Source organism: Rhinatrema bivittatum, chromosome 17, assembly GCF_901001135.1.
Source record: "Rhinatrema bivittatum chromosome 17, aRhiBiv1.1, whole genome shotgun sequence".
Taxonomy (NCBI): domain Eukaryota; kingdom Metazoa; phylum Chordata; class Amphibia; order Gymnophiona; family Rhinatrematidae; genus Rhinatrema; species Rhinatrema bivittatum.
In genome coordinates, this window is record NC_042631.1 from 31,247,264 (window position 1) to 31,263,762 (window position 16,499).

Consider the following 16,499-nt stretch of genomic DNA (forward strand, 5'->3'; position numbering starts at 1 on the left):
GGGTGATCCAGGAAGCTACAGACCAGTGAGTCTGACATCTGTGCCAGGCAAAATGGTAGAAACAATCATAAAGAACAAATTTGCTGACTATATAGATAGGCATAGTTTAATGGGAGAAAGCCAACATGGATTTAGCCAAGTCTTAAAAGCAAACTTATGTATTTGTTGTTTTTTCCATATATATTGATTGAGTGGATGCCGAGTCCTTGTGTACAGTGAGGAGCTGTGTGAATACACTAGGGTCCTATCATAGTGTTTGTCTTATTGGTTTCATGTGGAGCGACAGAGAGTGTAGGGGTAAGACAGACAGTTTGCTTATTTCATTATGTACTAAACTCGGTCCTATAGACCATTGCAATCACACTATGGCCATTAACAAGTCAAAATAAAATGGAGTGAGGAAGAATGGAATTTTCAGGTAGATTAGAATGCCAAAGGTACCCATGATATAATACAGTACTTATCTATTTTTGTCTCAAATGAACTTGAAAAGCATTATTTATTTTTATTTATTTAGATTTTTTTTATACCGAAGTATAGCTAGAAACCTTCACTCCGGACTTTAAATCTGAGTTTCAAAAGCATTTGTCTATATTCCGCTGAAACCCAGATTGATGGAATGCATTTCAAACTCACATGTATAAACATTAAGGGCCGGATTTTAAAAGGGTTAAGCACATAAGTTATGCGCGTAACCCTTAAAAAAAAAACAACCCTGCGCGCGCCGAGCCTATTTTGCATAGGCTTGGCAGCACGCGCAAGCCCCGGGATGTGCGTGCCGCCTGGTGAGCAAACAAAAGTACGTACGCGTGCGCACTGTTTTTTAAAATGTACCCCTATCTGAAGATAATTTTCAAAAGGATTTACACGCTTAAAACTGGGTTTTACACGTGTAAATGCACTTTACGCGTGTAAGTGGGCTTTTGAAAATTGCTACGAATATGCCATTGAATTGTCAATAGGTTTTACTCATGGAGGTGAACTTTTAAGCGTGTAAATAGCCTTTTGAAAATGACTATAAATAGTATGTTACCCACATACGTACTTTGAAAATTACCCCCAAAATGAGGACTGTACCTTGGCAGTAGAATCCTGGATTATCCTGGGTGGCCTGTGTTGTGAGTTTCTGGATAATGTTGCCACTTCCCACATCCATACAGATTTATCATGTTATATCCCATCTTCAGCCAGGAAGGAGGAATGCCAACCAGCCGCCTCCAGTGCTAATCCACACTCTCTTAAGCTGTTTCTCCTCCAGGGATAAACCCAGCACTCTTTGTCCCCCACTATTCCCTGCAAATCACTTGCAGCTCCCTGGCTTTGTGGTCCAGGTGTCTTTCCTTCTTTCCTCTCCTGGCCTCGGCTGAGTCTAGAGTCCTGGGATCACAGAGAACTGCAGGTTGTTGAGCTGTGTCTGCTGGAGCCTCCTCATCCTCTGCTATTTCTCCCAACATGCAATCTGTTGACACAAGAGGAGAGGGGATAAGGCTGAGGTAGACCTGGCAGAGTAGAAAACTATTGCTCTGCTCCCTTCTCCCACCCATTTTGTGAATTTGCCCTTGATTAATTTGTTTGTCTTCTGGTTCAATCAGTTCCATCTATCATCAAAATTGTATGACCCTCTGAAGTATTTAAGTAAAGTTATTAAATTCCCTCTTCATTTACAGTACATCTGTTTTAACATTCAGAACATCACTAGTCTTTGAAGTCTTTCCAGATATATTAAGTTTTGTTGCTCTTTGAATTTTCTTGAATATCCTCAATATCTTCTCCTGAAAATCTGTCATGTATTTGTGTCTCTCAGAACTTCAACTGTATTGCCTTGCAATAGATGCCAATCATGTTATTATGCATTTTGTCATTCAATCCTTAATCTGCAAGGCCATCTCGCCTCTGTTTACAGTCATCTAGAAAGCAGCTGTACTGACTGAAATGGTATTATCCCACCTCTTTCATCAGCTGTTTACCAGCATAAAAATCCTTACTGAAAATTGCTCTCCCACCCCACATTATGGGTAAAAGTAACCCTGGATTTCACAGGATGGGTACTTTTACCAGTGTCAAAGAAGAGGCAGGGAAAAGGAAGAGAGAGATCAGGGATTGGAATGAATCTATCTGCAAGTACATTTGTACATGCTTCAAAGCGGGTACATTGGACATGCTCATCTGCAGCTGGCCACATTTTCAAAGAGACACCCAAATGAACATATCGTCTTGTGCTGCAGGACCGCAAGCACCACAGCCATTATGAAAACTGCCCTCTTAGGGGGCAAAAACCAAAACTAACCAACGCTGGTACAAACTCCATGGGTGCTTTTTACTTGCGGGATTTTTATCAGTAATCCATGCAAAAGTCCACACAGGCTTTTGCTTTGGCAAATGGCCCACGGGAAAAATTATGCGCAAAGATTATGCCTGTTTTCTCTGTGCGTAATTTTACCTTCAGAAAAAACTGTGCGTAATCCTCTGACCTACTGGGGGATGAGGTGGGTCAGCAGATGATGTACAATTTACCAATGGAACTCATGACTTTGATTACTGCCCAATCCGTCCGTGTGTAAAATTACCTGAGTCATTCAACAGCAGGTAAAAAAAATTGGTCATTGGCCAGTAATCAGTCTTGAGTTCCACTGGTAAAATGCTATTTCACCCATGGAAAGAGCTCTCTTTATTGCACTCAGGGAGGGCAGTTTTCATAGGCATTGCCATGGGTACTTCCCTCAATAGCAGTGATCATTGAATATTTCAAATTCTTACTGCCCTCCTACATGGCCATGTTTCACCTATTACAACTTCTTCAGAAGGTTCAAAACGAGGAACATCTGGAGCTATCTCAAAGCGTCTACATCTGCTTTACATGGGAAATTCTTCTCTCAATGGAATTGTCTTCAGTTTAGAACCATAATTATAGTATTTCTTCACCATTCCCTTCTGGGCTACATATCATTATAATTCTTATTGCCATATAGGAGGGCCGTAAGAATGTAAAACATTCAATGATCACTGCTATTGAGGGAAAGATTACTTGTACAAGTCTTCTAGCAACAGAATTATTGGAATACTTTCCCTACAGGCAGAAAAGACCCTCAACAAATGACGTATGTTTTGAAAGCCAAATGGATTTGTGTCTTTTATGTCTGCCTTAAACTGAGCTTGAAATAACATGCCTTTTTGAATGAATACAAACATTTTGTTTTGAGAATTGAATAGTGTTAATCACTTTTGAAGTAGTTCACTTGGATATAAAGTATCTTTGAACCCGTATTGGATAGAGGTTGTCCATTGAACAGACAAGCATATTGTTTCAGAATTAATAATGAGCCCAGATTAGTATTTGCAGTTTGTGTTTGTTAAGCCATAGGGCCAATGCTAAGAGACAGTCATTGAGATTTGCGATGGTTATAGTTTGGTCAGTGCTTGTTTTGATGTGAAGCTGGATGTCATTGGCACATAGATGAGATTCAATGTTGAAAAATGGGATGAGATCACACATTGGATGTTGAAGAGGATTGGAGAAAGCACTGAACCCTGGGGAATTTCACAGGTGAGATCCCTAGGTATAGATGTTTTGTTGGCCCATGAGATGGATTGAATTTAGTTGATCAGGAATGATTTGAACCATTTGAGAGCAAAGCACTCAGTACTAATGTCTCTCGAGCATTGTAGCAGGAGTAAGTGGTCAACAGTGTCAAATATGGTGGAAAGCTCCAGTAGGACCAGGAGGGAGCTTCCACCTTGGTCAGTTTATAGAAGTATGCTGCTGGGTAAAGCTAACAGGATAGATTCCATTCTATAGTCTTTCCTGAAACCCGATTGGTAAGAGTGGAAGATGCTGGCCTCCTCTAGGAAGTCTAGGAGTTAAAAGTAGACTATGTACTCCTCTAGCTTGGATAGAAAGGGAATGCTGGAGATTGAATAATAATAATCAGTGCCTAGCTTATTCAATGTGGGTTTAATCACAGATAGGCAGCCTTGGGTTAATATATCATAGATTATGGTGGTTAGCCAGGGGGAGGTCTTGTCTCAGGCTGCAAATGAATTTGGAAGGTATGAAATCTATGGGACAAGGGAACTGATTGATCCACTGATCTTCTGAAAAATCTTCTCTACTTTCCTTAGTGGGATGCAGTCTGGAGGAAGCCAAATAGGTCTGGTTGGGGATGATAGAGGATGTCTGGGGAACTTTTGTTGCATAGGCCTGTGGTGAGGAAGGGGGGGGGGGGAGAGGTGGTGATAAAGAAGGAGCAGATAGTTTGAAGTTTTGAATTGAAGAATTTGGTTAAGTTCTCTGCTGAGGGCCTTCATGACAATACTAGGTGCTATGGAATTGGGTCTGGAGAGTTTTTTCACTAGTTGGAATTGTTTCCATGAGTGATTCTTTGCTAGCTCCAATTGTTTGGAGAGAGAGTCATCTTTTTGTCAGTCAAATGGCTGCCTATGTCTACAGGCCAATTTTGAAATCTAGACAATTGAAAATTTACAAGAAGCACATCCAAAAGTCACACCATCTTTTCTGTAGAAAATATACAGTTTTCTATATTCAAGCATCTGATACGTATAATATAGAAATAAGCTATTTGAAAATAGTGTAATAACAGAATTAATTTTCAATAGAAGATGCAGAATTTTGTGTACTTATCTTTTATCTCTGGTTTTATTTTTTTTTAAAGATGTGGATGAGTGCTCCCCCTTGCCTGATCACTCCCTCTCCGTTTCTTCTCCTTGTCAGCAAATATGCACTAATACAGCCGGAAGCTACCTTTGCTCTTGTGACAAGGGTTACCAGCTGCAGCTGGATGGACACACATGCCAAGGTATGTACAGACCAAACTCAGCCATGTTCAGTGGGAGGATGGTCATGATTGAACTGGGTCTTGACAATTCCCCCATCTCTATGGCTCCCTCCTTTCTGATTCACAGGTTTTCTAAACTTGAACTGAGAAGAACATATCATCCCCTAATACTTGACCCCTAAGATCAGTGATGTAGTACAGTTATTCAGTGTATAGGAGTAAATTTTCAAAGACTTAGTTGCTTTTTTTTTTTTTTTTTTTACAATTCTTTATTTATTCATTTTTCTTGGCATACAGTCACAAAGTACAATATACAAGAAAGCATATCACAACTTTAACACTGTACCACATAGTAAGAGTGCATAATAGAATCAACTTATAAGGCCCGTTTACACAGTTATCGTGTCAGCCCCTCCACGGAGAGAGAAAACATTTATGTAACCCCCAAGGTTCAAACTCTATGGGCAGCCAAGTATTGTTGAAACGGACCCAGATCACATTATTCTTAAACTGCTCATGCCGCATTATATATCGCAATTGCTCAATATCTGCTATATTTTGCACTTGCTGGTGCCAATATTTAATACAGGGGTTTCTTTTCCAGAAAGTAGCAATTGTGAAACATGATGCCAGTATAATACTGGCTAACCAGTATTGTGTGCTTTTGAGAGATCAGAAAAACTATCCCATCGATGCAGCAGGCCAGCCGGTGCTATATAAACAGGGAGGTTTAGTATATTCGCAGTCTCTTGCATTATTTTATTTCAGAAATGCCACACCCCTTGGCAATACCACCACACATGTATAAAAGGCCTGTTTCACCACAACTTTGCTAGCATTGTGGGGCTAGTTTCTGGAAATAGTTCTGAATAAAAAAGTAGAGTGAGATATGTCCTGTGCAGTAGCTGAACCATCAGTTTTAACCTGGCTCTGGCACAGGGAGCTTTGATGAGCATTAATCCAAATAGCCTTCCAGGTTTTATCAATGAAGGTTACACCAAGCTCTACATTCCACTTATTTATTAAAACATGCGATGTCTCTTTTTACCAAACTTTCCCATCAGAATACCCCAATAAATAATGTTTTATATCTTTAACGGAGGTTTCCGGATCAGAAAGGTATCTTTTCATTCCATTCTACTCTCAAACAGGAGTTGAGAAATCAGCGATTTCAGAAAGTGCCTGCCGCAATTGCAAATAATAAGCTTGCATTCTGGCAGAAAACTTAAACTCCTGAGATAAAGATTCAAAAGTTTGAAAAAGCTCGTCCTCCCACGGTTGAACTAGGTTATACGACCCGGATTTCCTCCACTTTTACAAAATTGCCCACCCGAGATGCAGGTAAACTTAAGTACGTGTGTCATTTTCATGTGTAAATTACCTGGATTGAGGCATTCCCAGGGATGAGGATGGAGTGATGTTTGGACTTACATGCATACTTTTCAATTGTATAAAGTAAGAGGTCCACATACAGTAAGCTGGCGAGCAGACAAGTTGTCTGGCTAAAGATAGCCAGATAACGTGCCTCAAATATTCAGTGGGATAAACGACCTGCTGAATATACCTGATTAAAGTTATCTGACTAACTTTAGCCGGATGACTTTAAAACCTAACCAGCTAGCTTTTGAATATATCCGGTTAAGTGGCATTCTTATGCATTAAAAAAAAAAAATCTTGACTGCGAGCCTCCAGGCTCGATTTTCCTCTCACCCACCCAGAACCTGTCAGAATCTCGGGCCCGTTTGCATTGTGTTCCTAGGTGCCTGCAGTGCTGCTCTGGCTGCAGCGCTGGAATTGTAACCTGTCGGCATTACTGTCCAGCCCAGCCACTGGATAGTAAGCTGACAGCTTACTCTTTTGAAAACTCAAAAAAAAACCCCAAAATCCAAACATTTAACCAGATAACGCGTGAGTTATCCGGCTAAACACCTTTGAATATTGATCTTGCGGTACGTAAACTTCCTTGGACAGTTTCTGCCCACCTATCAGTAGGTGTAATTTGTGTGGGGTAGATTCAGTGGGATAATTCTTGAAAGCAGAGTTAAGCGCTTTTGCTGACTTTCTTAACGTGGGCTGTTTTGGAAATGAGAAGCGAGTTGAGGCCGTGGAGATCAAGGGATTAAAGCTTCATCTGATGGGTAAAAATGAAATCCTACAGCAGTCCTGGCATTTTTTCCCTCAGACTTGAAAGAAATCCAAGCCTGCTCATTAACAGTGGCATTTTAAAGGTGCTTTTGAGAAATATAGTGTTGCGTTTCATTTACAAATTAAATTTTTCACAATATACAGAATACATTTTATTATGCCATCAAGGAAGACAATAATCGAAGGCATTTCCATAGGTAAGAAGTTATTTGATCACTGGCCCCCTTCTACGCAAGTAAAAGTACATACGGACATCAACAATATTGAGCTTTTTCCCATGTATTTTTATTTATTTATTTAAGTTCTTTTACTATACCGATGCTCAAGACAAGTCTTATCGAACCGATTTACAATGAACAAGGGGAGAAACCAATTAACAGCAAGGCGTATAAAAGTTACAATAAAACAAGGAGTGAGTAACTTGGTCATTAGAAAATGAGGGGTAGATTAAACAGTAAAAAACAATAAGAAACAGTAAAATAACAATGAGTAGAGAGCTATTGATTAGATAAAAAAGCTAGTACATTCATTTAGTGGTTCATTTAGTGGTTTTTAGTGGAGTTGGCCGAACAGTTCTATAGTTAGGGGGGGGGGGGACAGGGGACTGAGGGAGAGACAGGAAGGGAAGGTGGGAGGGAGGGGGTGTGGGGCAAGGAAGGGAGGTAATAGGGAGAGGGGACATAGACGGTGCTGGAAGAAGACAGTATCTTCAGCGGTATGCTTGAGTGAATAGCCAGGTTTTCAGTTTTTTTCTGAAGGAGAGCTGGCATTTTTCGTGGCGTAGATCATGGGGGAGTGAGTTCCAGTGATGCGGTCCGGCCGTGGATAGAGTTCGTTTTTTAATGGAGTTGTGTATAGTGGATTTGTTAGGGGGGACCTGGAGGGAGTCTCTGTAAGTGGATCTGATTGGTCTTGATGAGGTGTGGAGATCAAGAGGAATGGTAAGTTGTAGTGAAGATTGCTGATATATGGTTTTGTGAATGATGGTCATTTTTCAGGTGTTCTTAGGGCGGTATAAGGTTGAGGAGACAACTGCACATGCAGGTTTGTTTATTGAAAACTACGTGCATTGTTTTGTCTTTACAAAAGTACAAATTTATACCTGTACTTTTGAGGGGGCAATAATCAAAGCAACATTACCCATGTAGTTTACTTTGATTACTGCAGCAAACCCCCATGGGTAAAAACTACCTGCAGTTCACCCATGGGTAGTTTGATTACCCCATACATTGTAGCTGTGAAAATATCTTTAAATGGCACATTGAGGTTGTTGCATTTCCATTATACCGTTACCTGTGTAGCCTTAAGAGTTGACTATTTTTTTCTCCTCAGCTGATTTCTGTTTTGTTGTTTTCTTTCCCCCAGAGTTTCCTGATATGATTGTTGCACCAGCTCCCATCCTAAGCTCCCAGCAGTATCGCTCCAAAACTGTTCTCACCCCTCTCGATTCCACGTTGATAATTCAGCTGCCATCATCATCGTTCCCATCCTCTGCGGCCCCTAGTGACTCCTTGCCCTCCCCTGCCACCTCTTCAGCCCCAGACTTGGTACTTCTAACCACGTTTCCTTCAGCACAGAAACCTGTGGTCACATCAGTTTCCCCACTGCCCACCTACTCTACCCCTTCTTCCTTAGCCCCTCCAACTTCAAGGCCTACTTCTCAATCTCTGCCCCCTTTGCCGAAACTTACTGCCACACCTAAGGTATCACTCAAGGATCGTTTACAACCAACAGCATTTCTGGTGCATCCTACCTTAACACCTTCCTCATCCGAAAGCCCCTCTGCTCACCTACACGAATCTACCACTTCGTCCTTCTCCTGCTGGTATCAGGGGGAGGTGCATACTTCAGGCAGCCACTGGATGGAGCCAGGATGTTTAGACTGTTCCTGTCAGGTATGTAAACTTGCTCCTTATTGGCAAGGGTGACCAGTTGGCTCTAGATTTTCAGCGCAGGCTGATCAGGTCCTCGTTTTACACCACTGTATGCAGGGAGCGTTAATCTTGCTTTCTAAGAGACCGCAAGAGGGAAGTCAGAACTACAAGCCCCAGCATGCAGTGGGATAAAGCCAAGACTGGATCAACCGGTCCTAAAACTCTGGAGCCAGCTGGCAACCCTATTTTTGGTGCATGTGGATCGAACTACCATTTCTTCCGCTTCTCATGTGTCAGCCCTGGAAAGGGCTCATGGTTGTGACAGCTCAGGCAATGATGAGGTATCCAGTTGAATTTACAGATTAATAGAAATTTGACAGGAGCAGCAACTAAGAGGCCTGCATGGAAAAAAAAATGTTTCAGGTAATTATGTTTTGGTTATATGTGGTTTCTATTATTTAATGTTCCCGTATTTAGTGTTCGTTTTGTTTTAGTGTGCATTATGCGATAAAGGGCGCTGTATGACGGACACTGTTCTCACATTTAGATAAATTCAACATAAGCCTATTGCAGATAGCGGAATATTTTTCATTTTGTTCTGATTCATTTATTTCACGCTATTGATCGGGTTTCTTTATATTGATTTTGTGTATAGCATGCTCTGAAGCAACATAGACAAGAACAGCGATATTTTGGTAGTGTTTTGTGTCATTTCGGATGGGAAAATGACAGAAACTGATACAACAGATAGCGCTGATATTTTCATGTCACCTTAGAACGATAGCATGTCTCCAGCTTTAACAGATTCACTCCCGCTGTGCTCCTCCTCCTCCTTCTTCTTTTTTTTTCAAAATAATTTTTATTAAGAGAGAAAAGCATATGAACATGAACAATAACAAGTATAACCCCGACTGTCCCAAACAGTAAAAATGAGTACAACAAGTCCATCGATCCAAATACAGTAGGCAGGACAACAAAGAAAATGTACAGAGGATGCAGTAATACTGTGCCAGGATCGAACAAATGAAAACAAAAAATGAAAAACTCTTTTTTTTTTTTTTTTTTGCAGCTTGTTGGTAACTAGGATTTTTTGCCTGGTTTGGGACCCTCGATTTTTTAGGAATGGGCGGGTAGGGGGATTATTTGGCGGACTCAGAGGCCTCTTGTCTCTATTTATTTATTTCAGGAGCTGCATGAAGAGTGGGATATCCCGAGACACAATTTTTTTTTTTTGCCCGGCCATTTGTAAAAAAAAAAAAGATGTATCACTTGTTTCTCTCACAGATACCAAAGATAGCTTTCTAGATACCTGGCCTAGATTTAACAAAATCACCGTTTGGGGAAGGCAGCTTTTATCTGACCTGCTCACCCCACACTTGCAATGCCTAGCCACAAAATGTAGATCTGGGCACTGAAATCTCGCCGCAATTATTGTCCAGTGCTTTTAAGCTGCTCTACCAACACTATTTAGCAGCTTCTGTGAGGGAAATTCAGATTAAACTACTACTTGATCTTATATTACCAGGACTTGGGGCGTTTTGATGAAGTTGTGGGACTCGAATCTCCGCTTAAAATGTAAAAGTGTCCCAGGAGATCTTTGTAGTATGTTCACTGTTGCTTTTGGCATCATGTTACAACTTATTTGGACAAGCTACTGGGATGTCACATCTCTTGGTCTGGTGAATCGTTTCAACCTATGCCTTTGGGACGAGCGGGACTTACTTCCACAGCAGGCAGGAAATTTCTTGCAGTAACAATCCTCCTCGCAGTAAAGGCCATTCTGGTTAAACTGGAAATCGGAAGAGCCTCTTTTGCACAGAGGAAGAGCCTCTTTTGCACAGAGGAAGAGCCTCTTTTGCACAGTGGAAGGAAATGATGGCACATACCGCGCGATTAGAATCTTTTCGGAGAAGATATTTGGCATCCCATAAAGCCTTTCAAGCCCTCAAGGCCATTTTCTCCACTGGAATAAAGTTCTTCAGGGTCACACTTAAAATTCTGAACGAATAGCCACATACACCGCCTGTTTGTGCTTGCCTGAAGGTGTGTGTGCTGTTCTCAGTAGGCACGAGAATGTGTGGAGTGAATGTGGTGTGCTTGTTAGTTCTCTGTAAAGTGCGGTTTCTGTTTAGGTTGGGCAAAAGTCTATAAAAAAAAAATAAAAAAATTTGGGGGTCATTACAGATTGACCATTGTCAACAATTCTATATTCTTCATGGTTGTTCAATGTTCATTCTTTTGTCTGTACTTCCAAAAATCCAATAAAGATGAATTAATTTAAAAAAAAAAACGAAAAACTGCAGACTCCACGGGGCAACTGCACATAATATACAAAAGACAGCCTCCTTCTCTCTTCCAAATTTTCTGTTCCCCAGAATATGCCACCCACCCTTCCCCGCAGCACCATCCAACCCCACTCACACTAAATTCACACCCTGGCTTCCTTGTCTACCCTGCAAATTTATTGTGGGTTTTTTTTTTAATAAAAAATGTTTTGTACCCTTTTAGGAAGGAAGGGTGTTCTGTGAGGAGTTCAAGTGCAGCATTCTCTGTTCCCACCCGCTTTCCATGCAGCAGAACTGTTGCCCATTATGCGATGGTGAGTCATCTATGTTGAGGAATGTAACATTCAACAGCTTTTCAAATCATTTTCTCTCTAGAGGTTGCAAATTAATTGTCTGCATTCTGTAGAAGCTGCCTGATATTTACACTGAAAGTGGGCTATTTCTTTGAAGCCTTCATTTTGGGAACCTAGTTTATATTTTATGATGTGCAAGGCATGAATGATGAGATACAGAACGTGTACATTGGTGCATAATTGTGATGTGCTGCCAAGACCTTATCAAGAGGGTTTTGCCAGTAAAAGCAGTGCTTCACCATGAAACTCTGTTTTTATGTAATATTTTACCAAGCTCACAATGTCCCTCTGAAGCCCCCTGCAGCAAATCATAGTGCAGATTACATTCAGTTGCCAAATCTATTACTCAGCATTACTCATTGAATGACGTTTGCCTAAGGATGTCAGCCTCATGTGCCATATGTCTTGCCTAAAGTAATATATTTCTCTTGCTTGAGGCTGTAGGGCAATTTTATTGCCTCTCTCTTCCATGAGGGTATTTTGGTATCTGTCTTCCCTGATGCTATGGGATCATCTTGATATCTCTTTTCCTAAAGGCTGTGAAGTTCTTTTTATATTTCTCTGCTGAATGCTGTGACGTTATTTTGGTATCTTTCTCTGCCTTCAGGTTGTGCAGTTTAGTTGATGCCCCTCTCTGCTCCTGGGGGAGGGGGGGGGGCTCCAATGCAATCTTCTTCTGGACTTGGATCCTAAGCGCATTTTATGAATGCGATGAGAATTGAGATTGGATTAAGATATGCTGAAGGTCTAAGCAATGTCCAGTTTAGGAGGCCCCCATAGCATTACCAAAACAAAATTGTAAAACATGAAATTTAGTAATTTGCTTATATTTAGAGGCCCCTCGTCATCTGAGGCTCTAGCTTAGGTAGCTTACGTCTACATCCAGTACTGCCAAGAGTACCTCACCAAGTAAAGCAGAACTGTTAACGGTAAGAGCCTCTTAGTTAGACATTGGTAACATGTCACTGGGTCGGTATCTGAAAATGAGTTTATTTTGTACATACCATGTACCCACCACACCTTACCCAAACTCATTGTTTGTACCCACCACACCCTACCCAATCTCAATTGAATGCTTTTTTTAATCCACCAGTTCACATGACTATATCCCTCTTAATTTTTCATTAAAGTCATGGTCTTTTTATCCTGCAGCAGTGGGTTCATGCACAGGTTTATCATGGCCTGTCTCAATACATTATCTTCAGGCAAAACTAATGATATAATCACTAACATTGACCCTACTGCGAAAGCTGAATGTTGGCACCATTGTATCTGTGCAGCCAGTATGACTTTGTGTTTTTGTTTCTTTTCATAAGCTAATGGATAATGTGATCTAGATGTTATGCAGTGAGGCTATTGTGTAAAGTATGTAGCAAGACTTGGGCAGAGAATGCTTTTTGGTTATTTGTCTATTCCCTAGCTCCAAGGCTGTTAGCGCTTGTTGACTTCTCTTTTCTCTGGGCATGAAAGGCTCTCTTGGTGTTTCTCTCTTCCAGTGATAATTTTCTTAAAAAAAAAAAGGGTATTGGGCCGAATCCACTGGCAGCTTCCACCTTCCATTTTTCCCCAATGGGGAAAAGGGAGCAAGTTCAAAATGGTTCTGGATTGATGACCTGGCAGAAAATTACCACTGCTGTCTTCGGTGAAACAGGGGGAGTGCTCTCTATCTCTTATTTCTGTGAGGTTGCCTTGGTACCTTTCTCTTTCCTTTGATTCTTTCTGCGTTTTTACCTTTGCTCGTCATGTGACGCCCATCGTAGCTTGTGTGACCAAACTTTTACCATTCTTCTGGGGGAATCGTTCATTGCTTTCTATTTCAGGCTGTCTCTACGAAGGAGTCCCCAGAGCGGATGGAGAGGTGTTCTCGCTCTCTGCCGATAACTGCACTGTCTGCATATGTCTTGTAAGTATGGGCCAGCGTGCACGATTTCTTGTAAAGTCAGCCCTCTAATGAATTTATTTGGCCCATATATTGAAGAGGATTCAGTGGTTTTGGATTTTTTCCCCCCAGGCTGGAAATGTGACCTGTGTCTCCCCAGAATGTGCTCCGGTCACATGTCCTCACCCTTTTTTCTCAGAGTGCTGTCTCCAGTGCCCAGGTTGGTGACTCAGTAATAAGATTAAAAAAAACAAAAAAAAAAACAGAGAAAAGGTCTGATTAGCTGCCACTGACAAACGTACCACACCTGAGAGGGGCTCATTATGATGGCAGTAACACAACTGGTAGACCTGTTCAGTAGAAGGAAGAGCTTGTTCTGACTGACTAATGACTTGTGATAGTATGAGTGGGAAATCCATGCGCTCTGAAGCATTAGACCGATGCCATCTCTCAACTAGGCAGAAAATGTAAATGACTATTATTACTTTTATGTCTGCATTTTTGGGTGCCATTATGCAAAGTATCATCATAAAGCAGTATCAGTTACTGTATATATTGAACTGAATCGCAGCACAGAAAAGAAAAGAAAAAGGGCCAGTGTCTTATTAAATAGGAACTGAATGATAAGATTGAGTTTTGAGATGGCAATGGAATAATGGAGTATAGAGATAATGGATAGATTGTTCCAGTGTAGCACGGAGCGACGAGCAATTTAAAAAAACCAAAACAACAATCCGTTACGTTCCAGTCTCAGCTTATTTCAAAAAGTGGGTGCTAGGGTCACAACAGCATGCAGTGTCCTGCAAAAGCAGCATAGAAAACAAGGCACACTTCAGTAATAAAAGGAATATATTGTTTAATCCCATAACTTAGCACTTCATTAGATCTTCACCTGGGTTGAAAATTTAAACTAGCAGACTGAACATGGAAGGTGAATTTTAAAAACCAGGCGTGTGCCAAAATTGGGAGGTGTACACGCATCTAGGACATGTGTGCGTCCAACCCATTTTAAAAGCCGCCCACATGCACACAACGTCCCAATGCGTGAATATCTCACAACGGGCGGGATGTGTGGTGTGGGCGGGGCCAAGAGTCATGTGCGCAGGTATGGACCTGCCCAGGCACGTGCCCAAATCCAGTGTCATGTAACTTTTCCCCTGCTATGGAGGATGTGTAAGCCTTAATAAAACTATTTCCAGGCATCTGTGATGGGTTTAAGGGGTAAGTGGGGTTTGGAGGACCTAGTGAAACTGGTAATGGCATGGTTGTGCACCTATTATAAAATCCCCTCACAACATGACTCAAACCTGATTTACACTGCTGGGCCCGCACAAGCTTAAAATTAAGTGCACATATATGTGAAACATGTCGACTATTTAAATGTGTTCTGGAAATAGAATACTAAGAGAGATCATTTAAAGGATCCTATGTATGTATTAAATTGAGTGTCTTCTTTATTGCTATAAAAGTACTCAACTATTGAACTTTCTTGGAAGATTTTATTGATCTTTTACATTATGGTGTATTTCATTGTGTTACAATAAACATTTGACAGTGCCACATTTTTCCAGTAACTTCCTTTAGCTGTATCCAGTCAGCCTTTTAGAAAATTGTGTGGGGTGTCTCTTTATTGCTTACATTTGTACATATATGTGCACCAAGGCTATTTTATAGCATGCACATGTATGTGCACGTATCTTATAAAATTGCCGCATCTCTGGGCGTCAGTGCGTGCCTGTGCACCCATTTGAAAATAACTGTCCCTGTTGAGTTACGTGATTAAAGAATATACTCCATTTATTACGGAGGTGTGCCTTTTTTATTTTTTTAAATAACAAGAATAAAGCCTTGGTGGTGGTGGTGGTAAAAGGAGAACTGCAGGAAGGAAGATGGTTAAGAAACACATTAAGTGGAGACAGGCAATAAAGACCGATGAAAGACTGAAGATAGATTGGCCCAAGTCCATGAAGAGCCATAAAGAACCAAACCCCCTATATATGAGCTAACAATAAATAAGAAATGAATGTAAACTCTGCTAAAGGGGAGTAACATGGGTAAGCTCATGTTTATTGGAAAGCAATCATTTTAAACAAGCTAGACTAGATGCAGAATAGGAGCAGTAAAACTGATTAATGAGTTGCAGAAATATGGTAAAAATTACTAAGACCTGAGAAAGCAGGTTAAGGAAGCTACTGCAAGGAAAGATGCATTACATAAAGGAGTTGATAATGAGTCATTTTGGCAGTGGGAGAAATGAAGGGCTGGAGGGGAATTTAGAGCTCTGAAGGGTCCATCCACACAAGTGAGTCAAAATGAATGTGCGCCCTAACCCCTGTTGGTATGCACAGTAATTAATGTACTATGTACAAAGGTTCCCAACTTCCATTTTATTCACTGTACCAATGCATTAAAAGTTAACATGCTGGAAACTGCTGAACAGGTACATAGCATGCTAATGACCTCATTAACTACAAAGGGCCCTAGAGCAGAAGCTAAATTTAATGAGGGCAATTTTCGAAGCCATTTATGTGGGTAAACAGCAATTTACCTAAGAAAATTGACTGAAAATTAGCATCCCTCAATCTGTTAAAAAAATACAGGCAGTGTTCCATAACACACATACTTGCAGCCATGTGTCAGCAAGGCATTCCCAGTGGCATGTGATGGGCAGGATCACAAAATAACTTGCATAGGGTGAATTGGGAGGAAGGTTTGATATTCATATGAATCAGTTCAGGGGTTTCTTAAATGCAACTTATTTACCGTGGCAATCTATGTATTAATTTTAGTACTATGCATGCGCACTACGCCTATCATTAGTATAGCTGTGATCATGTTGTTATGCCTGTGCTAAAAATGTGTTATTTTTCATTGCATTTTTTGTACATTGTTCCCATAATAAGCTTAAAATTCCAAGACGCAGCAATAAGGCAGAAGGACTGCATGTTTATCATGTTGTAAACTGCTTTGGATCATTTTATTTTTAAGGAAGGCGCGGTATACGTATATGAAATAGACATAGAAAAAAAAAAAAAAAGAAAGAAAAGGAGGATTAAGGTGATACTGATAAGGGAAATTACAAGAACTCAGTCTTCTCCATAATTCAACTTCAGGAAACAACTGGAGAACTGAAAACCAGTCGAAAACAAGGGATAGAACAGAAGATGAAA

At 40.8% G+C, this 16,499-nt stretch overlaps 1 protein-coding gene across 4 annotated transcripts in view; it reads left to right on the forward strand.

The window, feature by feature from the left end:
* The window catches only part of VWCE (von Willebrand factor C and EGF domains), a 103,143-nt gene that overhangs the window by 33,513 nt on the left and 53,131 nt on the right, over nucleotides 1-16,499 (forward strand). For all 4 annotated transcript variants that reach the window (XM_029582810.1, XM_029582811.1, XM_029582812.1 and 1 more), the window contains 5 exons: nucleotides 4,671-4,814; nucleotides 8,304-8,833; nucleotides 11,321-11,411; nucleotides 13,271-13,353; nucleotides 13,462-13,549. In XM_029582810.1, coding sequence (XP_029438670.1) covers nucleotides 4,671-4,814; nucleotides 8,304-8,833; nucleotides 11,321-11,411; nucleotides 13,271-13,353; nucleotides 13,462-13,549 — 936 coding nt within the window. The remainder of the gene's footprint in view (nucleotides 1-4,670; nucleotides 4,815-8,303; nucleotides 8,834-11,320; nucleotides 11,412-13,270; nucleotides 13,354-13,461; nucleotides 13,550-16,499) is intronic.